Source organism: Hypanus sabinus, chromosome 17 (assembly GCF_030144855.1).
Source record: "Hypanus sabinus isolate sHypSab1 chromosome 17, sHypSab1.hap1, whole genome shotgun sequence".
Taxonomy (NCBI): Eukaryota; Metazoa; Chordata; class Chondrichthyes; order Myliobatiformes; family Dasyatidae; genus Hypanus; species Hypanus sabinus.
The window spans coordinates 5,155,459-5,178,905 of NC_082722.1; the positions used below are offsets into that span (position 1 = coordinate 5,155,459).

At 52.3% G+C, this 23,447-nt stretch overlaps 1 protein-coding gene across 4 annotated transcripts in view; it reads left to right on the forward strand.

Moving 5' to 3' along the window:
* slc38a7 (solute carrier family 38 member 7) overlaps positions 1-23,447 on the forward strand; it is a 117,632-nt gene that overhangs the window by 15,568 nt on the left and 78,617 nt on the right. For all 4 annotated transcript variants that reach the window (XM_059992486.1, XM_059992489.1, XM_059992488.1 and 1 more), the window contains 6 exons: positions 2,281-2,479; positions 6,037-6,187; positions 9,068-9,166; positions 10,904-10,961; positions 14,693-14,807; positions 18,783-18,930. In XM_059992486.1, coding sequence (XP_059848469.1) covers positions 2,281-2,479; positions 6,037-6,187; positions 9,068-9,166; positions 10,904-10,961; positions 14,693-14,807; positions 18,783-18,930 — 770 coding nt within the window. The remainder of the gene's footprint in view (positions 1-2,280; positions 2,480-6,036; positions 6,188-9,067; positions 9,167-10,903; positions 10,962-14,692; positions 14,808-18,782; positions 18,931-23,447) is intronic.

Consider the following 23,447-nt stretch of genomic DNA (forward strand, 5'->3'; position numbering starts at 1 on the left):
CACTTTGGCCAGGGAGGGCAGGTGGTTTGAAAGAAAGCATCTTTGTCAAACTGGAACACCCATCCCTGAACAGAGGGGGTGGGGTACAACACCCCCTATCAGCTACTTACAGTGCAGTCCTACCATCTCTACCCACACCTCCGTTCACTAACGACCCTCTTACTACCTCGATGACTCTTAATGATGCTCATGTGATTGCTATCCACGGATCAGGAGCCTCCCGGAGGAGTGGAGCAACGTCTCCCAGACAACGCAGCAAGTCCAGCTGCCCTGACTTGCTGTGTGATATGCGATGACTTGGATGACTGAGAACTTCCTTAGACACAAATTCAGTAGAATTTTATGAAAAATATGCCTAAAGAAAGACTAACAAACACATAATGTGCAAACTGATCCAAACTGTGCAATAAAAAAGGTAATCTTGAGAATGTGAGTTCTAAAGAGGCTTTCAGAGTGATTCTGCAGGAGGTGGAATCAGTTCAGAGTAGTTGTGAATGAAATTAGCCATGCTGGTTCAGGAGCCTGATGGGATTAATGTGAGAGGGGAAAGGGGGTCTGAGGGACATGTTTCCCACAGAGTGGGGGTGCTGGGCTATGTGGGAGGTGGACTACTTAGAACTACAATGTTTCAGAAGTATTTAGACAGGTACATTGATCTGAGAGGATTCGAGGAAGGTGGGACAAATACTGGCAAGTTGGACCCACTTAATTAGGTATCTTGGTCAGCCTGGGTGAGCTGGACCGAGGGACTCATTTCTCTAACGTACAACTCTGTGACTGTTCACGTAGAGCCCGATGTTGTGTGCTGCACTTCCCAGGCTAGGTGTTAGAGCTTAAACCCTGTGCTTCAGGAAAGAGTGCAGCCAGCCAACCCTGGCCTTGTGTCAGTGTCTGCCTTCAGCAGAGGGGGAAAACGATAAAATATGGGAGTAGAATTAGGCCATTCAGCCCATCAAGTCTGCTCTGCCATTCCATCATTGCAGATTTATTATCCTTCTCCCTATAAAACGTAATCTTGGATTCCCTCACCCACATATTCCACCCACCTCACCTGCACTTCTTTGTGGGAGGAAGCCCGCCCAGACACAGGAAGAATGCGCAGACTCCATGCGACCAGCTCCCTGGGTAAGCTGAGGTCCGAGGCAGTGGCTGTGTCATTGGGCCTCTCCGCCTATGCCAACTCCAGCCCCCAAAGCTTTTGGAGACACTTTAGTGTAATGGGGTGGGAGTAGGTAACAGAGGTAACTGGTTTACTACATAAAACCAGACAGACATACTTTATTGATCCCGAGGGAAATTGGGTTTTGGTACAGTCAAGAATAGTGTAGAAATATAGCAATATAAAACCATGAATAAAATAATAATAAGTACGTTATTCCAGGTGGAAATAAGTCCAGGACCAGCCTATTGGCTCAGGGTGTCTGACACTCCGAGGGAGGAGTTGTAAAGTTTGGTGGCCACAGGCAGGAATGACTTCCTATGACGCTCAGTGTTACATCTCGGTGGAGTATAAGGCATAGGAGCAGAATTAGGCTGTTTTGCCCATTGAGTCTGCTCTGCTATTTGATCAAGGTCAATTCATTATCCCTCACAATCGCCTTCCCTTGCCTTTTCCCAGTAACATCAATGTCTGCTTCAAATATGCCCAACGAACTGGCTTCCAGATTCAATACCTTCTGGCTAAAGAAATTCCTCCTCTTCTCTCCTTGTAGTCAGGCTGTGTTCCCTGGTCTTGATTCCTCCTCTCCACACCATCTAGGCCTTTCAGTGTCCGCCAGGCCTCAGTGAGTACAGGGCCAGAGCCGCCATTCCTTAATGCTTTCACCGACTTCCACTGGACCCTCGGATGCACAGTACATTGGGAAGCTTTCATTTAATGGTCTGCCAGCCAGACAGACCGTTCTATGCAAAATCACATTCAGGAGCGGCAAAACAATACAGAATATGCAATAGCTTTGCAGTTAAGGCAAAGGTCTGAGGTAGAGTTCATTCTGATTATCCTGCCAGTGAAAATGGCATCGCAGAATCAAAGTAAGTTGTGGAATTGTTGGCTCTATCATGGGTACTAGTCTCCATGGTATCCAAGACATCTTCAAGGAGTGCTATTTCTGCTCTTGCAGTAATCTTAACGTAACTGTTGATTACATACACACACTTTAATTCGTTTTTTTCCGTTCTCTATTGCATTGTACAGCTGCCACAAAGTTAACAAGTTTCATGACACCTGATTCTAATTCCCGAACCGCTGGCAATCAGCCAAATGTGTGATTTTTTTTCTAGTGTTTGCTGCTGTTTATAATTGCTGGATTGGTGATCCTGGCTTACTGTTCACAAGTGAGTGGCAAAGCCACGTACCAGGAGGTGGTGCGGGCGGTCTGTGGACAGATGGTGGGCACAATCTGTGACATCCTGATCGCTGTCTACACCTTTGGCACCTGCATTGCATTCCTCATCATCATCGGCGACCAGCTGGACAAGAGTAAGTCATCGGGAGTGGGGCTGGACGGAGATCCTCGTGTCTGGGTCGGGTAGGAGAGGAGGATGGCAGCGTTGGTATGGTATGGGCAATGAGTGGGTTCACCACTCCAACCCCCACTGCCATGAGTTGACTGGGCACAGCAGGTGGTGAATTCATCCCAGACTGAGTGGACACGGGCTAGATTTTCTGGCCATCGTTGGTATGATTGTTATAGGCACACATTCTGCATGGTTACAGACACTGGGCTTCAGCTTGTCATAGGAAAGCTGGTGTGTACCGTCGGGTCTTGGGCAGGTAGAGAAAGCTGCCCGCTCTCCGGTCTGGGGGGTGGGGGGGGGATTTGCACTGTTACTGTTTTACTTGCTGTAGTAAGAGTGGGATTCAGTAACCGCAGGAGGTTCCAGTTCTTTTTCCCAGTTTCGGTTGTTCCATGGGGGAATGTGGAACCCGTTTGCTCACAGAGGCCACACACATGAGAACTGCAGAAGATCAAACACAGAAAAGGCCCTTCAGCCCATCATGCTGTACTGACTTTTTAACCTACACCAAGATCAATCTTACCCTTCCCTCCCGCACAGCCCTCCATTTTCCTATCACCCCTGTGCCTACCTAAGAGTTTTTTAAATGTCCCTGATATACCCACCTTTACCACCACCCCCAGCAGGGTGGTCCACACACCCATCTCTCTCTGTGTGAATAGATAAATAATAAACAGCTTGCCTCTCACGTCCCTGCTATACTCTTCTCCAATCATCTTGAAATTATACCCACTTGTGTCAATCATTTCTGCCCCAGGAAAACCCCTCTGGCATCCTCACTCACTGAGGTGCTCGTCATCCTGTACACCTCTTATCAAGTTGCCTCTCATCCTCCTCCGATCCAAACAGAAAAGGCCCAGATCACTCAACCTGTCCTCATGAGACATGCTGACTGACCCAGGCAGCATCCTGGTGAATCCTCTCTGCACCCTCTCTAATCCAGGCAGCACCCTGGTGAATCTCCTCTGCACCCTCTCTGACCCAGACAGCATCCTGGTAAATCCCCTCTGCACCCACTCTGACCCAGACAGCATCCTGGTGAATCTCCTCTGCACCCTCTCTGATCCAGGCAGCATCCTGGTAAATCCCCTCTGCACCCTCTCTGATCCAGACAGCATCCTGGTAAATCCCCTCTGCACCCTCTCTGATCCAGACAGCATCCTGGTGAATCTCCTCTGCACCCTCTCTGATCCAGGCAGCATCCTGGTAAATCCCCTCTGCACCCTCTCTGATCCAGACAGCATCCTGGTAAATCCCCTCTGCACCCTCTCTGATCCAGACAGCATCCTGGTGAATCTCCTCTGCACCCTCTCTGATCCAGGCAGCATCCTGGTAAATCCCCTCTGCACCCTCTCTGATCCAGACAGCATCCTGGTGAATCCCCTCTGCATCCTCTCTGACCCAGACAGCATCCTGGTGAATCCCCTCTGCACCCTCTCTGACCCAGACAGCATCCTGGTGAATCTCATCTGCACCCTCTCTGACCCAGACAGCATCCTGGTAAATCCTCTCTGACCCAGACAGTGTCCTGGTAAATCCCCTCTGCACCCTCTCTGACCCAGACAGCGTCCTGGTGAATCCCCTCTGCACCCTCTCTGACCCACACAGCACTCTGGTGAATCTCCTCTGCACCCTCTCTAATCCAGGCAGCACCCTGGTGAATCTCCTCTGCACCCTCTCTAATTCAGGCAGCATCCTGGTGAATCTCCTCTGCACCCTCTCTAATCCAGGAAGCATGCTGGTGAATCTCCTCTGCACCCTCTCTAATCCAGGAAGCATGCTGGTGAATCTCCTCTGCACCCTCTCTGATCCAGGCAGCATCCTGGTGAATCCCCTCTGCACCCTCTCTGACCCAGACAGCGTCCTGGTAAATCCCCTCTGCACCCACTCTGACCCAGACAGCATCCTGGTAAATCCCCTCTGCACCCTCTCTGATCCAGACAGCACCCTGGTAAATCCCCTCTGCACCCTCTCTGATCCAGGCAGCATCCTGGTAAATCCCCTCTGCACCCTCTCTGATCCAGGCAGCATCCTGGTAAATCCCCTCTGCACCCTCTCTGATCCAGGCAGCATCCTGGTAAATCCTCTCTGCACCCTCTCTGACCCAGACAGCATCCTGGTAAATCCCCTCTGCACCCTCTCTGACCCAGGCAGCATCCTGGTAAATCCTCTCTGCACCCTCTCTGATCCAGACAGCATCCTGGTGAATCTCCTCTGCACCCTCTCTGACCCAGACAGCATCCTGGTGAATCTCCTCTACACCCTCTCTCATCCAGGCAGCATCCTGGTGAATCTCCTCTACACCCTCTCTCATCCAGGCAGCGTGCTGGTAATCTCCTCTGCACCCTCTCTAATCCAGGCAGCATCCTAGTGAATCTCCTCTGTACCCTCTCTAATCCAGACAGCATCCTGGTAAATCCCCTCTGCACCCTTTCTGATCCAGACAGCTTCCTGGTAAAACCCTTCTGCACCCTCTCTAATCCAGACAGCATCCTGGTGAATCCCCTCTGCACCCTCTCTGATCCAGACAGCACCCTGGTAAATCCCCTCTGCACCCTCTCTCATCCAGACAGCATCCTGGTAAATCTCCCCTGCACCCTCTCTGATCCAGGCAGCATCCTGGTAAATCCCCTCTGCACCCTCTCTAGTCCAGGCAGCATCCTGGTGAATCCCCTCTGCACCCTCTCTGGTCCAGACAGCGTCCTGGTAAATCCCCTCTGCACCCTCTCTGATCCAGGCAGCATCCTGGTCAATCTCCTCTGCACCCTCTCTGATCCAGACAGCAAGCTGGTGAATCCCCTCTGCACCCTCTCTAATCCAGACAGCAAACTGGTAAATCCCCTCTGCACCCTCTCTAATCCAGGCAGCACCCTGGTGAATCTCCTCTGCACCCTCTCTGGTCCAGACAGCGTCCTGGTAAATCCCCTCTGCACCCTCTCTGATCCAGGCAGCATCCTGGTCAATCTCCTCTGCACCCTCTCTGATCCAGACAGCAAGCTGGTGAATCCCCTCTGCACCCTCTCTAATCCAGACAGCAAACTGGTAAATCCCCTCTGCACCCTCTCTGATCCAGGCAGCATCCTGGTAAATCCCCTCTGCACCCTCTCTGATCCAGGCAGCATCCTGGTCAATCTCCTCTGCACCCTCTCGAAAACTTCACATCTTTCTCTGTCGAGTGGACCGATACTGCTAAGGGTGAGCTAGCCAGGGTTGTATAGAGCTGCAACATTAGTTTGCTGCTCGATACTGCCAAGGATCCTTCCGTGAACCCTGTATTCTCCCTTTAGTTATGAACATGGGCTAATCGAGCTGCTACATTAGTCCTCAATGTCACGCCCTTCATGGTGTTTAACTGAAGTATTTAATCAAACATGAACATAGTCTGAGCAGCAGATGTAGTCACCTCCCTCTGGGAATTGTTTGCCCCCTGTCTCTAGCCCTGGGTTGATGCATCTAAACAAATGTTTTAAGGAAGGTAGTTGGTGGTGAGTGATGTGAGTGGTTGGTTTTGCCTTGCAGTACTTGGGGCAGTGTTGCACACACATGAAGGGGATGCTGCTGTCTATGGCCACTGGTATAGTAACCGCAAATTCACCATCTCGGTCATCTCCATTCTCGTCATCCTACCTCTCTCCATTCCCAAAGAGATTGGGTTCCAGAAGTACGCCAGGTTAGTGTTTGTACTGTATTGAACAGTTGGTCCTTGTGCTGGTGACAAAGTGGTGTGTCCGATTCCAGCCGGAGTTGTCTGTGTGCAGCATTTGTTGTTCAGCAGTCATGTTCCGATATTATCAGTCATGTTAATGGCTGCTGGAGAGAAGCATGCTCTTCCATTCTCTTTGAAAACAAACTGGCAGGCACCCCAAACCTCAGCCTCTTCCCTTTCATTTGCTTTGCCATGACCACCTCCCTCAGCCTGTGAGATAAGTCAGTGATCATCCCTTCCTCAGTTTTCCTACCCTACCCTCCGTTCCTGCACCCTTGACCTTTGACCATCCAGTTTTCTGCATTGGAATTGTTTCAAAATACTTCTTCATCTCTTCTTCTACCTGCCTTGAAATCCCAAAGCCAATCACTCAAGCCTGTCTGCAAATCAAAAAAATAAAACTGGAAATCCAAAGTAAAAATAGAAAATTCCAGATGGTCAGTCATCATCTTTGGGAAGAAGCGAGGTTTGATATCTCTGGGTAAAACTGGGGTGACCCTGGGGATAATCTGTAAGCAATGATTTCTGTCGGTGAGCAAATGGGAGTATCTGAGAGTGAGAACGAGACAAAGGAATGCGAGAGTTGTGAAATGCCGACGGGAGGACATTCCTGGCACGTCCTCCACTCCCGGAGAGGAAAGCAATGGACGAGGAGCAAAGTGGACTGGTGTCACCAGTGAATGATGGATACGGACCGAGTTGTAGAATTCAACATTGGGTCCATAAGCTGGTGCCTTTGTTGTCCCTTGGTGTACGAGGTGACAGACTGATGGGTGAGGGGGATGGGAAACCCGGTCACCTTCACAGACTGAAGATGGGTGATCACCAAGTCTTGGCAACCTCACCAGCTGTCTACCCTTTCACCTCCAAAATTCTCACTCCTCTCGTCCTTGCTCCTGATGTTTGAGTGGTCCCTGGTTCCCCCATTGTTCCATTCCCTGTCGGTCTCCATCCCCAGCCCCCTGGAGTTCTGGAATTCTAGCACCTCCGACGTGCGCTGTGCGAGTCCCCTCTGCCCAGCTTGGGAATTTCCACGCACACCCATCAACTTGCTGGTCCTTGGTCAGCAGACCTGGCCACACACAGCTGAAACCCTCAGCCACACCCCCTTGTCCACTGGCTTCAGACCTTCCCCTCCTGTGCCCTCAATGGGAACCCCTCTGTCAGAGCAGTTATGATTCCAGAGAACAATGAAAGTGAAGAGCAAATCCTTGAGACCAGATTGACCGGGCTCAGTTACCATATTGAGTGGACCCTGCTGAACAGGATGTCATCCTGGCAAAGCCTCTCCAGAGCTGTGGCACGAAGGAAGCTAGATTTTGCACTGTTTCCCTAGTGAGGATGTCATTATAGAATCAGTAGAGCACTGAAGGAGGCCTCTCAGCCCATCTTGTTCTTTCTGACCAAGGAGCTGGTCCCATTAGCCTGCATTTGGCCTGTCTCTCTGTCCCCCCCCCCCCTCTCTGTGTGTGTGTGTGTGTGTGTCTCTCCCTCTCTCTCTCCCTCTCCCAGTCTTTCCATCTATGCCTATTGCATTTTCGTTACCTCATTCTGTTCAGTGGGATTTTGATAATTTGGTGCTTCTGTTGTCTGTCCCTTGTATTGACCATGATGCCTTGCTGTCAATTCCATCGTCGAGTGAATGCCCACTACTCGCTACAACCACCAGGCGAGGCAGTTCAGGAGCGTCAGGTCCCACACCACCGGGTTCAGGAACATCAGACTCCGGAACCAGTGTGCATAACGTCACTCATCTCAACTTGCGTCGAGTGTTATTTATTTACTTATTTGCATGATTTGTCTGTGTATTTTACATAAATTCTATGTGATTTCTTTGCATTCTGCAGGAAAGTGAATCTCAGGATAGTTAATGGTGACTTTGTGGACTTCAGTAATAAATTTACTTTGAGCTTTGAATATGGCCTGTCCTTAATCGGAGTTCCAGCCAAACATCGCTACGCTCCCAGCCGGGAAGGCTTGGCAGTGAGGATGCCTGACCCCTCCGTCCAGCTGTTTCTTAGCTGGTGAAGCACGCCACTCCCTGCCCACCATGAATTCCTGTACCCATGTCCCATCTGTGCTCCGTGGACAGTTGAGCACATTGCTCATTAGCCACAGAATGGGGCAGTTGTCTCTGCGTGTTGGTTAGGGTTATCACGAGGGGATGGCTGGGGAAGGTGTCGCTCGGCAAAGGAACCTGGCTAGCTGGACATTGACTTGGCACAAGCTGTGCCTTTGTCCAACAGCTGATTCTGTCTGTGTCAAGAACTGCACAAAAATCACTCCATATGCTCACTGTGCCATCGAAGTATTGTAAAGCAGGACATCGACTAATAAAGACAATTACTGTAGGTGGAAACATTCTGTTTGTAGGAATTTTTGCATGCAATGATATGTGAGCTTGTTCATATCTGGGCTGTACGTAACTAGGGAACGGTGGGTATGGACAGTACTGGTGTCTTTTGCTTGGGAGAAATCCGGACTAGTGCTCGTGGTGAGATGGGTGCTCCTGGCTAGCAGCTGCACCACAGTAGTAGGTAGAGCCCAAAATCACCAGCGGGTATTTATGATGAATAATATTAAACAGGCCTTGCAAAGCAGTCCGAGTTTGGAACTGATTGAACTGTACTTCGCTGGCTTGGGGCAGTCGATACTGGGCCTAACTCCTGGAATTCATGTGTACCGTTCACCAGGACTTGCACCCTGTTAAAGAGTGACGCAGCTGACCTGAACCAGGATTTGACATGGCAATCAAGGAGCTTTGAACTCAAACCTTTGAAATATTTGTCAGCCTTTGCTCTTGATATTTACGCCCGGTTTTGATGTCTATTTCTTTTACTCTAGCACCCTAAGTGTGTTGGGGACTTGGTATGTGACTGTTATAGTCATCGTCAAGTACGTGTGGCCAGACCAAGGCGTCGATACTGGGCACATTCCCACCCGGTAGGTGCTGTCTCCTTCTGCCCGGTTTGTTATGGTTCAGCAAGCTGTTTCTGAGCCACTGTGACGAGATGCTGGCGTACGTGGGGTGTGTGATGCATTGCTGCCTGGATTAGCTGGCCTGCGTGGGGCATGTGATGCATTACTGTCCGGATTAGCTGGCCAGTGTGGGGTGTGTGATGCATTGCTGCCCAGATTAGCTGGCCTGCGTGGGGTGTGTGATGCATTGCTGCCCGGATTAGCTGGCCTGCGTGGGGTGTGTGATGCATTACTGTCCGGATTAGCTGGCCAGTGTGGGGTGTGTGATGCATTGCTGCCCAGATTAGCTGGCCTGCGTGGGGTGTGTGATGCATTGCTGCCCGGATTAGCTGGCCTGCGTGGGGTGTGTGATGCATTACTGTCCGGATTAGCTGGCCAGTGTGGGGTGTGTGATGCATTGCTGCCCGGATTAGCTGGCCTGCGTGGGGTGTGTGATGCATTGCTGCCCGGATTAGCTGGCCTGCGTGGGGTGTGTGATGCATTGCTGTCCGGATTAGCTGGCCAGTGTGGGGTGTGTGATGCATTGCTGCCCAGATTAGCTGGCCTGCGTGGGGTGTGTGATGCATTGCTGCCCGGATTAGCTGGCCTGCGTGGGGTGTGTGATGCATTACTGTCCGGATTAGCTGGCCAGTGTGGGGTGTGTGATGCATTGCTGCCCAGATTAGCTGGCCTGCGTGGGGTGTGTGATGCATTGCTGCCTGGATTAGCTGGCCTGCGTGGGGTGTGTGATGCATTGCTGCCCGGATTAGCTGGCCTGCGTGGGGTGTGTGATGCATTGCTGCCCAGATTAGCTGGCCTGCGTGGGGTGTGTGATGCATTGCTGCCCGGATTAGCTGGCCTGCGTGGGGTGTGTGATGCATTGCTGCCCGGATTAGCTGGCCTGTGTGGGGTGTGTGATGCATTGCTGCCTGGATTAGCTGGCCTGCGTGGGGTGTGTGATGCATTGTTGCCTGGATTAGCTGGCCTGCGTGGGGTGTGTGATGCATTGCTGCCTGGATTAGCTGGCCTGCGTGGGGCGTGTGGTGCATTGCTGCCCGGATTAGCTGGCCTAGGTGGGGTGTGTGATGCATTACTGTCAGGATTAAAGAATGTGTCTTGTGAGCAAACTCAGGCTTTTCTTTCTGGAGCAAGGGAGGATGAGAGGGGACGATAGAGATGGTGAAGATAATGAGGCATAGATCGAGTGGACAGCCAGGGTGGAAATGGCTAATGCAAGGAGGTGTAATTTTAAGGAGATTGGAGGGAAGTATGGGGGATGTCGGAGGTAGGGTTTTTTCTTTTTTTTAAAGGAGTTGGGTGCCTGCAGTGGGATGGTGGATACATTAGGGTGTTTAGAAACCCAGACACCTGGATGATAGAAGTGGAGGGCTGTGCGTGAGGGAAGACTGTAGAGTTACTCTAGAGTTCGTGTTGGAGGGTGGCTCGGGGTCATGGTCTCTTCCTGCGCCTGGAGGGTTCTCTGCTCACTGCCAGAACAGAGCTGGACGTCTGGCGCAAAGCACTTGCCGGTGACTCTCCGACTGCTCCAGCTTCGGGGTGAGTGATTTGGGGGCAAGCTGGAAGCACGGTGACACTGGCCCAGCAGAATCCTGACTGTGTTTCAGTGTACGTGTAGGAAATAAAGCCAGTCTTTTCTCGATCTTTCCGCTGGGAGGGGGGGTTGAGCCGACAGTAAAGTTCATGTGTTTTCTCTCTCTGCAGTCCCTCCTCCTGGATGATGGTGCTCAATGCTGTTCCTACTATCTGCTTCGGCTTCCAGGTACAGTTCTGCCGGCACGTGAAGGGAGCTCTCCATTTCTCAGTCGTGGCACTGGGGGCCATGAACAAGAGCGTGTGGGTGTGAGGCAGAGAGAGGAGCGTTTGTTGGGAAAGCGGGGAGAAGAGGGACTTTCCGGGGCTGTGACTATGCTGGCTGATTGACTGAGGCTGTGAGTTCACGGAAGAGAAGTTGTTTCTGTGATCTGCTGAGCTGTGCCCGCAACTCTCTCCAGCTTGTAGTGCCCATGGGCACAGAAGCTTTCTGCTGGGTGTGCGGGGAGAGGGGTCTGTACCCTGCTGGGTGTGCGGGGAGATGGGTCTGTACCCTGCTGGATGTGCGGGGAGAGGGTCTGTACCCTGCTGGGTGTGCGGGGAGAGGGGTCTGTACCCTGCTGGGTGTGCGGGGAGAGGGGTCTGTACCCTGCTGGGTGTGCGGGGAGAGGGGTCTGTACCCTGCTGGTTGTGCGGGGAGAGGGTCTGTACCCTGCTGGTTGTGCGGGGAGATGGGTCTGTACCCTGCTGGGTGTGCGGGGAGAGGGGTCTGTACCCTGCTGGGTGTGCGGGGAGATGGGTCTGTACACTGCTGGTTGTGCGGGGAGAAGGTCTGTACCCTGCTGGGTGTGCGGGGAGATGGGTCTGTACCCTGCTGGTTGTGCGGGGAGAGGGGTCTGTACCCTGCTGGGTGTGCGGGGAGAGGGGACTGTACCCTGCTGGGTGTGCGGGGAGATGGGTCTATACCCTGCTGGGTGTGCGGGGAGAGGGTCTGTATCCTGCTGGGTGTGCGGAGAGAGGGGTCTACCCTGCTGGGTGTGCGGGGAGAGGGTCTGTACCCTGCTGGGTGTGCGGAGAGAGGGTCTGTACCCTGCTGGGTGTGCGGAGAGAGGGTCTGTACGCTGCTGGTTGTGCGGGGAGAGGGTCTGTACCCTGCTGGATGTGCGGGGAGAGGGTCTGTATCCTGCTGGTTGTGCGGGGAGAGGGTCTGTTCCCTGCTGGGTGTGCGGGGAGAGGGGTCTGTACCCTGCTGGTTGTGCGGGGAGAGGGTCTGTTCCCTGCTGGGTGTGCGGGGAGAGGGGTCTGTACCCTGCTGGGTGTGCGGGGAGAGGGTCTGTACCCTGCTGGATGTGCGGGGAGAGGGGTCTGTACCCTGCTGGGTGTGCGGGGAGAGGGTCTGTACCCTGCTGGTTGTGCGGGGAGATGGGTCTGTACCCTGCTGGATGTGCGGGAGGGGGTGTCAGTGCCTTGCTGGATGTGTGGGGGGAGGGGGTTTAGTTTGCTACTGGATATCCTGGGCTTCATAAATAGCACAGACTGCGTAAACCGGGAGGGAGTGTTGAGTCTGTGGGTATTGGTTATCCAGTTCTGGCAGTTGCCCTTGGGTGTGATGTGAAGACCCTGGGGAGGATGCCAAAATGATTTACTCGAGTGGTTTGAGGGATGGGAGAGGGCTGCCGTGGGGTTAGACTCAGAAGGTAGACATTCATTTGATGCTAAGGCAGTGAAGAGGTTGTGGGCACAAGCTTATGGCTTTGTGTGAAGTCAAAAGGGAGAAGTTCTCGTTAGCTGATGTCTGGAGGACACTGAAAGTGAAGGACGTTTTATGTGAGTATGGTGACGCAGAGTCAGGTTCGTTATCACTGGCACATCGTGAAATTTGTTTTGAAGCTGCAGCATAGTGTATTACATAAGAACTATATAAAATAAATAGTGCAAAAATAGGAGAGACGAATGTAGTAAGTTAGTGTTCAGGCCTCCTTCAGAAATCTGATAGCGGAGGTGAAGAAGTTGTTCCTAAAACACTGAGTGTGCGTCTTCAGGCTGCTGTACCTCCTCCCTGGTGGTAGCAATGAGCAGAGGGCATTATTGTGGGTCTTTCAAGGTAGATGCCATTGAAGATGGAAACGTCAGCCACAACTCTCAGAGGGGAATGGGGTTCTTGAGGAAATAATGTGCAGTGCAAGAATGCTGGATTGGGACTGATGGAGTTGTAACTATTTCCTGTCGATGTCCTGAAGTAGAGTTGCATGCCGCCAGGATTGGGACTGATGGAGTTGTAACTATTTCCTGTCGATGTCCTGAAGTAGAGTTGCATGCCGCCAGGATTGGGACTGATGGAGTTGTAACTATTTCCTGTCGATGTCCTGAAGTAGAGTTGCACGCCGCCAGGATTGGGACTGATGGAGTTGTAACTATTTCCTGTCGATGTCCTGAAGTAGAGTTGCACGCCGCCAGGATTGGGACTGATGGAGTTGTAACTATTTCCTGTTCGATGTCCTGAAGTAGAGTTGCATGCCGCCAGGATTGGGACTGATGGAGTTGTAACTATTTCCTGTTCGATGTCCTGAAGTAGAGTTGCATGCCGCCAGGATTGGGACTGATGGAGTTGTAACTATTTCCTGTTCGATGTCCTGAAGTAGAGTTGCATGCCGCCAGGATTGGGACTGATGGAGTTGTAACTATTTCCTGTTCGATGTCCTGAAGTAGAGTTGCATGCCGCCAGGATTGGGACTGATGGAGTTGTAACTATTTCCTGTTCGATGTCCTGAAGTAGAGTTGCATGCCGCCAGGATTGGGACTGATGGAGTTGTAACTATTTCCTGTTCGATGTCCTGAAGTAGAGTTGCAGGCCGCCAGGATTGTCCAACCTCTCCTCAAGGATCATTTTGTTCTGGCTTCACCGAGTCAAAAATGCTGGCTTTGCCCGGCGAGGTCTAGGTCTCACTCTATCTCCGTTTGGTGAATCAGCTCTGACTCCGTTTCCAAAACTGCTGCCTCCCTCTCCTGTCCTCAGCATGTTCAGATTTTAAAAGATTCGGTGCAGATGCTTTTCTGCAGCCAGAGGTCTGAATTCTCTGTTCTTGAGCTGTGGTGCCAAGGAGCACTACAGCACAGAACCCAGCCCTGGAGCCATCCCAGCTGCTGAACTTGGTCCGACATGGTCCCCCATACCCACCTCATCCACGTACATATCCAAACCCACATCCAGCAGTTCTGCCGTCACCTGGTTCCACACTCTCACCACCCTGAGTGAAGTATTTCGCCTTTCACCCATGACCTCTGGTTCTGGTCCTCCTCCAGCTGCAGTGGGACCTCCTGCTTGCATTTACCCTGTCTGATAATTTTATATACCTCAATCAAATCTTCACTCAGGCCCCTATGCTCCTAACCTATTCCACTTCTCCCTAAATCTCCAGTGCCAACAGCATCTCAGTAAATATTATCAGCCTGAAGTCGGCCCTTTAACCTGCTACCCCTGATTTAATCCTCGCCCATTTCTGGGACCATTTACAATGACCGATTAACCTGCCAACAGCAACGTGCATCTTGGTGCTATGTGAGGGAAGGGGGTCAGGGGAAAGTGTGCAAACTGCTCACGGACGGCGGCTGGAACTGAACCCTGTACTGTGAGGTGTGGTGTTCAGCACTCTGCTACCGTTGCGTAGTCAGGTTCCTGAGCGCACGGCCTCGGTGCTGTTTATTTTTTGTAACATGGGTGATTGAGAATGGGAACAGAGGAAAGGGTTGGATTGGTCTGGGAGTAGGTTAACGGGTTGGCACAACGTCGTGGGCCAGAGGGCCTGGACTGTGCTGTGACGTTCAGTGATTTGTCTTGCTCTGTACTGCCACAAGTTTCACGGCGTATGTCGGTGATGGTAGACCTGCGTCTCCTCGCCTGAGGGGAAGGGGAGGCTAGCGGGCCTGTTGCTAAGCCGTTTCTCCTCCTCCCATCGGCAGTGCCACGTGAGCAGTATCCCAGTGTTCCACAGCATGGAGAGATCGTCGATGCAGCGTTGGAGCAGGGTGGTGACTGCTGCTGTGCTGGTCTGCCTGTTTGTGTACACAGGCACAGGTACGATGCCGAACTGGACAGTCTATCCTGCCCCACTGGAGCAAGCAAAACCTCTTGGTGGGTTGGGGGGGCATCGAGTTCCCAGCCCACCAGAGGTGGAGTTGAATTGGGGGGTAGGGTGGAGATAGTGAGGGACTGCAGGGGCTGTAAAGCAGAGCAGTGGAAGGACAGCAGGTCGGGCAGCATCTGTGGTGGGGGGAGGAATGAGCAGTGGGCATTTTGGGCTGACACCCTTCACCTTGAGTGAACATGAGGAGGGAGAGCCAGTGTCAAGAAGGGGTGGGACGAGACGAGAGCGGTCTGGGGAGCGGGGAGACTGGTGCTGTGGTCAGTGGGTTCCGATAGCGGGGCGCTGAGGCATGGGAATTGGGGTTCGGCGGTGGGAAGAGTGTGGGGATGAGAGACAATATGGTGGGGGCAGTGGGGAGAAATGAGTAGATCAGAAGGAGGGGGAAAAGGGATAGTTTATCTGAAATTGGAGAATTTGAATGTGTGCCAGATGGAATAAGACGCTGTTGTTCTTATTTGCATCCCATCTGCTCAGCTTTTTATACACGTTAAGTCACCTTCAGATGTGGGGTTGGGGTTAGCATTCTCAACTGTCCATTTCCTACCACGAATGCTGCCTGACCCACTGAGCTCCTACGTTACTGACAAAATGAGTCTGGAATGGTCAGACAGGAGGCAGAAAGGGTGAGGGAGCAGGGACTGAGGTAGAGTTGAGTGATCTGATTGAGAGGGTGAGGGAGCAGGGACCAAGGTAGAGTTGAGTGATATGATTGAGAGGGTGAGGGAGCAGGGACTGAGGTAGAGTTGAGTGATATGATTGAGAGGGTGAGGGAGCAGGGACCGAGGTAGAGTTGAGTGATATGATTGAGAGGGTGAGGGAGCAGGGACCGAGGTAGAGTTGAGTGATATGATTGCGAGGATGAGGGAGCAGGGACCGAGGTAGAGTTGAGTGATATGATTGAGAAAGGGTGAGGGAGCAGGGACGGAGGTAGAGTTGAGTGATATGATTGAGAGGGTGAGGGAGCAGGGACTGAGGTAGAGTTGAGTGATATGATTGAGAGGGTGAGGGAGCAGGGACCGAGGTAGAGTTGAGTGATATGATTCAGAGGGTGAGGGAGCAGGGACAGAGGTAGAGTTGAGTGATATGATTGAGAGGGTGAGGGAGCAGGGACTGAGGTAGAGTTGAGTGATATGATTGAGAGGGTGAGGGAGCAGGGACGGAGGTAGAGTTGAGTGATCTGATTGTGAGGGTGAGGGAGCAGGGACTGAGGTAGAGTTGAGTGATCTGATTGAGAGGGTGAGGGAGCAGGGACTGAGGTAGAGTTGAGTGATCTGATTGAGAGGGTGAGGGAGCAGGGACCGAGGTAGAGTTGAGTGATCTGATTGAGAGGGTGAGGGAGCAGGGACTGAGGTAGAGTTGAGTGATATGATTGAGAGGGTGAGGGAGCAGGGACCGAGGTAGAGTTGAGTGATATGATTGAGAGGGTGAGGGAGCAGGGACCGAGGTAGAGTTGAGTGATATGATTCAGAGGGTGAGGGAGCAGGGACAGAGGTAGAGTTGAGTGATATGATTGAGAGGGTGAGGGAGCAGGGACTGAGGTAGAGTTGAGTGATATGATTGAGAGGGTGAGGGAGCAGGGACTGAGGTAGAGTTGAGTGATCTGATTGTGAGGGTGAGGGAGCAGGGACTGAGGTAGAGTTGAGTGATCTGATTGAGAGGGTGAGGGAGCAGGGACTGAGGTAGAGTTGAGTGATCTGATTGAGAGGGTGAGGGAGCAGGGACTGAGGTAGTGATATGATTGAGAGGGTGAGGGAGCAGGGACTGAGGTAGAGTTGAGTGTTATGATTGAGAGGGTGAGGGAGCAGGGATGGAGGTAGAGTTGAGTGATATGATTGAGAGGGTGAGGGAGCAGGGACTGAGGTAGAGTTGAGTGATATGATTGAGAGGGTGAGGGAGCAGGGACTGAGGTAGAGTTGAGTGATATGATTGAGAGGGTGAGGGAGCAGGGACTGAGGTAGAGTTGAGTGATCTGATTGAGAAAGGGTGAGGGAGCAGGGACGGAGGTAGAGTTGAGTGATATGATTGAGAGGGTGAGGGAGCAGGGACTGAGGTAGAGTTGAGTGATCTGATTGAGAGGGTGAGGGAGCAGGGACTGAGGTAGAGTTGAGTGATATGATTGAGAGGGTGAGGGAGCAGGGACTGAGGTAGAGTTGAGTGATATGATTGAGAGGGTGAGGGAGCAGGGACGGAGGTAGAGTTGAGTGATCTGATTGAGAGGGTGAGGGAGCAGGGACTGAGGTAGAGTTGAGTGTTATGATTGAGAGGGTGAGGGAGCAGGGACTGAGGTAGAGTTGAGTGATCTGATTGAGAGGGTGAGGGAGCAGGGACTGAGGTAGAGTTGAGTGATATGATTGAGAGGGTGAGGGAGCAGGGACTGAGGTAGTGATATGATTGAGAGGGTGAGGGAGCAGGGACTGAGGTAGAGTTGAGTGTTATGATTGAGAGGGTGAGGGAGCAGGGATGGAGGTAGAGTTGAGTGATCTGATTGAGAGGGTGAGGGAGCAGGGACTGAGATAGGGTTGAGTGAGAGGGTGAGGGAGCAGGGACTGAGGTAGTGATATGATTGAGAGGGTGAGGGAGCAGGGACTGAGGTAGAGTTGAGTGATCTGATTGAGAGGGTGAGGGAGCAGGGACTGAGGTAGAGTTGAGTGTTATGATTGAGAGGGTGAGGGAGCAGGGACTGAGGTAGAGTTGAGTGATCTGATTGAGAGGGTGAGGGAGCAGGGACTGAGGTAGAGTTGAGTGATATGATTGAGAGGGTGAGGGAGCAGGGACGGAGGTAGAGTGATCTGATTGAGAGGGTGAGGGAGCAGGGACCGAGGTAGAGTTGAGTGATATGATTGAGAGGGTGAGGGAGCAGGGACTGAGGTAGAGTTGAGTGATATGATTGAGAGGGTGAGGGAGCAGGGACGGAGGTAGAGTTGAGTGATCTGATTGAGAGGGTGAGGGAGCAGGGACCGAGGTAGAGTTGAGTGATATGATTGAGAGGGTGAGGGAGCAGGGACCGAGGTAGAGTTGAGTGATATGATTGAGAGGGTGAGGGAGCAGGGACCGAGGTAGAGTTGAGTGATATGATTGAGAGGGTGAGGGAGCAGGGACGGAGGTAGCGTTGAGTGATATGATTGAGAGGGTGAGGGAGCAGGGACGGAGGTAGAGTTGAGTGATCTGATTGAGAGGGTGAGGGAGCAGGGACGGAGGTAGCGTTGAGTGATATGATTGAGAGGGTGAGGGAGCAGGGACGGAGGTAGCGTTGAGTAATATGATTGAGAGGGTGAGGGAGCAGGGACGGAGGTAGAGTTGAGTGATCTGATTGAGAGGGTGAGGGATTCAGTGCAGGTGAGTGATATGAATGAGCTCTTCAGCAGTGGTGGTGATGGGGCATGAGGGGTCTGAAGCTCACCTTCATGCCTATGGCTTGAGATCAGCAGCTGGACAATGGGTTCCACTGGGACCGATGGTGTTGCCTGCCATTTTCCCTTGTTCAGTGGTGGGTGAGAAAGCTGTGGTGCAGAAGGAGCAGTGAGCTTGGGAAGAACATGCCCAGCAGGCAGTTGACGTCTAACTTGTTTTGTGGGGTTGGTGTGTTGATTGTGGAACAGTTTTTCCATTACTAGCCGGTTTGAGTTATCACCCACTCTGCATTTCACTAAACAAGGATCTTAGACTCGGTGCCCTCTCTCTGGTGTTGAGGAAGAGAAAGAGTGATGTGGAGCTGGTGAGAGAGATGGGTTGCTTTGTCCCATGGGTGCTGTACCTATCCTGGGAATGTCTGCTCCTCTGCTCTGACTGAACCAGCGCTTGGCCTTTTGGAGAGGTGAGGGGTGACAGTTGAAAGCCACGGGTTTTAATGTCAGTGCGGGGTGTATGTTGCGTGACTGACCCACGTCCCCTTCCGAACTCTGCAGGAGTGTGTGGTTTGCTGACCTTTGGCTCCAGGGTGAATGTCGATATCTTGCTGTCGTATCCGTCGACCGACATCCCTGTGGCTGTGGCTCGAGCCTCCATCATCCTCTGCGTGCTCACTTCCTACCCCATCCTTCACTTCTGTGGCAGGTGAGGCTTGCACCCGACTGCCCCTGGTCAGTTACCGGATTCATCACCGTGGCAGAGTCTTGCTGAGGGAGCCTTTCCACTGAGACAGATTGCCATTAATAAGAAACGGAAAAACATGCATTTGTGTTGTGCTCTTGTTGTCTACAGAGCATTACAAAACTTTTCAGAGCCAAGATACACTCTCGAAGTGTACAATCTGTAATACAATGGGAAATCTCAGGAACAGCTCCCTCTAGGAAGGCAGTCAAAGCCGATTGTAGATCTTCATTCAGATACAAATTGGATAGATACCCTCTTGAGACTAATGTTTAAGGACAAATACAATGTATTAGTAATTTGAGACATGGCATGACATTCGATTCGTTTAATTGTCCTTCAACCACGAATGCAGTCAAAGCAGACACAGTTACTCCAGGGCCAACAGTCACCAGCTCCGACTTAACCCCATACACCTGCCTTCTCACCATAACCTTCGATGCCCTGACCAGTCTGGAAACGTAACAATTTTTGCTTTGAATATACCCACAACTTGGTCTCCACCGCACTGTGGCAGAGCATTCCACAGATTCACCAATTTGGCTAAAAAAATTCCCCCACACCTTTGTTCTGAAGCTCGAGGCTGTGCCCTCTAGTTCTGGACACCCTCCACCATTGGAAACACCCTCTCTATATCCACCCTATCTAGTCCTTTCAACATTCAGCAGGGTTCAATGAGATCCAATCTCCCCACCCCCGCATTCCTCTAAATTCCAGTGGGTACAGGCCCAAAGCTGCCAAACGCTCTCATATGTTAACCTCTTCATTCCTGGTATCATCCTCGTGAACCTGCTCCGGACTCTGTCCAATGATAACACATCCTTTATGAGATGTGGGGCCCAAAACAGTTGGCCGTATTCCAAGTGTGGCCTGACTAGTGTCTTTTTAAGCCTCAGCATTATCTTCTTGGTTTTAATATTCTATTTGCCTTAAAATAAATGCCAAAATTGCATTTGCCTTCTTTACCATAGACTCAACCTGTAAATTAACCTTCTGGGAGTCTTGCACAAGGACTCCCAAGTCCCTCTGCACCTCTGCTGTTTGAATTTTCTCCTCATTTAGATAATAGTCCATGCTATTAGTCCTTTTACCAAAATGCATTATTGTATATTTCCCAACAATGTATTCGATCTCAAGGAAATCTGCAGATGCTGGAAATTCATGCAACACACAGAAAATGCTGGTGGAACACAGCAGGCCAGGCAGCATCTATAGGGAGAAGTGCTGTCAACATTTTGGGGTGAGACCCTTCGTCAGGAAAGAAAGATTTGAAAGTGGGAGGGGGAGGGGGAAATGTGAAATGATAGGAGACCAGAGGGGGTGGGGTGAGGCTAAGAGCTGGAAAGGTGATTGGCGAAAGTGATACAGAGCTGGAGAAGGGAAAGGATCATGGGACAGGAGGCCTCAGGAGAAAGAAGGGGGGAGGGGAGCACCAGAGGGAGATGGAGAACAGGCAGAGTGAGATAAAAAAGGGAGGGGGGGAATAAATCAGGGATGGAGTAAGAGGGGTGGAGGGGTATTAATGGAAGTTAGAGAAATCAGTGTTGATTTCTTGTAATCTACAGCATATTCATGATCTGTGTGTGTGGAGGGGGAGCCACCTCTGACATTCTCTCTTCCCCTCCCCCAATACTTTCCTTCAATCACCTTAGCATTATGCCCTAAGAATTAATCATCCCCTCTCTGGGGAGATATCTGTGCCTATCCACTTGACCTGTGCCTCTTTTCACCGGGGAAAGGGAATGTGTCTGGGGCTCGGTACAATGAACCCAAAGGTAGGATTGTAAAGCATTGCACCAAGCATACATGAACCGACCCTCACCACAGATACTGAATCATTTGCACATGCAAATGGCTTCACTCTGTAAAAGAATGGAGCAATTGTCTGCTGTTGCCGTTTCCACACCTCACGTGTTCAGTTCTACCTTTGTCCTTGGCTAAATCTTTTCTTTTCTAACTGGCAAGGCAGTATCACTACCTCCATCCAAACTTGTGACCTGTGGTTCTGGGTCTGCAGCATCTGCTGTATTTGCGTGATTGCTTTTGCTTTCCGAGGAAATGGACAAATCACACAGGAGACCAGATTTCTGATGCCCGTGTGGACATCAGTACTGAGATCACTTGACCCCCTCGTGCTGCTTCCAAGGGTAGTTGGGTTGGTGCCATTTTGACAATTGCCTTCAATCCAAACCAGATGATCATTGCCCATATTCATCTGCTCTTGGGAGTAGGGTTATCATTCTGAGGAGGTGCGGGTTTAACGTGGATGTGAGGTACACGTTTTCAGGGTGAGTGAATGGAGTGAGCTGCCAGAGGAAGTGGTGCAATTACAAGTTCTAAAAGACATTTGGGCAGGCAAATGGAGAGGAAATCTTTGTAGTGATGGGGACTGGCTCAGGGAGGGGGTCTGTTTTGTGCAGTCTCTGTGGATGTTGAAGCAGAGGTGATGAATGCCGGGCCTGGTGGAGAGTGTGTGGGTGGTGGTGTCCGAGCACGTGCACAAAATGCCGAAGGAATGCGGGCCGGGCAGCATCTGTGGAGACGTTTTGGGCTGAGACTGGAGCAGGTCAGTAAGAAGGTGAGGTGTGTTGTGTAGGGAATGTCCCCTGTGGAAAGCAGGAAGTGGCAGGTGGGGAATAACGTCCCCACTGATCTCACCCCGGCACTTATTCTTGCAGGTGGAACAAGTGCCAACCTGCCCCTACACCTCCTCCCTCACCACCATTCAGGGCTCCAAACAGTCCTTCCCAGTGAGGCAACACTTCACCTGTGAGTCTGTTGGGGTCATCTGTATCCGGTGCTCCTGGTGTGGCCTCCTGTGTATCGGTGAGACCCGGCGGAGATTGGGAGACCATTTCACTGAGTGCCTAACTCCGTCCGCTAGAGAAAGCGGGATCTCCCACTGGTCACTCATTTGAATTCCACTTCCCATTCCGACATGGCCTCCTCGACTGCTCCAACCCAATGGCATGAACATCAATTTCTTCAGCTTCCAATGGTGAGCAACCCCACCATTCCCCAACCCTCCTTGCCTCCTCCTAACCTCCCTCCGCTGCTCCTCGCCCCTTTCCTTTTCAGCAAGCCCTGGGAGTGGGTGTGAGGATCCACGCTTGTCGGGCTGACCCAGTACGAGGGTCCGTCAGTCGGTGTTCAAGCTGCAGGGTCCCTCATCAGCTAGTCCAAAGGCAAACGCTGCTCCCTCCATCTGCCCCACTACAGGGGCAAACGCTGCTCCCTCCATCTGCCCCACTACAGGGGCAAACGCTACTCCCTCCATCTGTCCCACTACAGGGGAAAATGCTGCTCCCTCCATCTGTCCCAATACAGGGGAAAACGCTGCTCCCCCCATCTGTCCCACTACAGGGGCAAACGCTGCTCCCTCCATCTGCCCCACTACAGGGCCAAACGCTGCTCCCTCCATCTGTCCCACTACAGGGGCAAACGCTGCTCCCTCCATCTGTCCCACTACAGGGGCAAACGCTGCTCCCTCCATCTGTCCCACTACTGGGGCAAACGCTGCTCCCTCCATCTGTCCCACTACCGGGGCAAACGCTGCTCCCTCCATCTGTCCCACTACCGGGGCAAACGCTGCTCCCTCCATCTGTCCCACTACAGGGGCAAACGCTGCTCCCTCCATCTGCCCCACTACAGGGGCAAACGCTGCTCCCTCCATCTGTCCCACTACCGGGGCAAACGCTGCTCCCTCCATCTGCCCCACTACAGGGGCAAACGCTGCTCCCTCCATATGTCCCACTACCGGGGCAAACGCTGCTCCCTCCATCTGTCCCACTACAGGGGCAAACGCTGCTCCCTCCATCTGTCCCACTACCGGGGCAAACGCTGCTCCCTCCATCTGCCCCACTACCGGGGCAAACGCTGCTCCCTCCATCTGTCCCACTACCGGGGCAAACGCTGCTCCCTCCATCTGTCCCACTACAGGGGCAAACGCTGCTCCCTCCATCAGTCCCACTACAGGGGCAAACGCTGCTCCCTCCATCTGTCCCACTACAGGGGCAAACGCTGCTCCCTCCATCAGTCCCACTACAGGGGCAAACGCTGCTCCCTCCATCTGTCCCACTACAGGGGCAAACGCTGCTCCCTCCATCTGTCCCACTACAGGGGCAAACGCTGCTCCCTCCATCAATCCCACTACAGCGGCAAACGCTGCTCCCTCCATCTGTCCCACTACCGGGGCAAACGCTGCTCCCTCCATCTGTCCCACTACCGGGGCAAACGCTGCTCCCTCCATCTGACGCACTACCGGGGCAAACGCTGCTCCCTCCATCTGTCCCAGTACAGCGGCAAACGCTGCTCCCTCCATCTGTCCCACTACAGGGGCAAACGCTGCTCCCTCCATCTGTCCCACTACAGGGGCAAACGCTGCTCCCTCCATCAATCCCACTACAGGGGCAAACGCTGCTCCCTCCATCAGTCCCACTACAGCGGCAAACGCTGCTCCCTCCATCTGTCCCACTACCGGG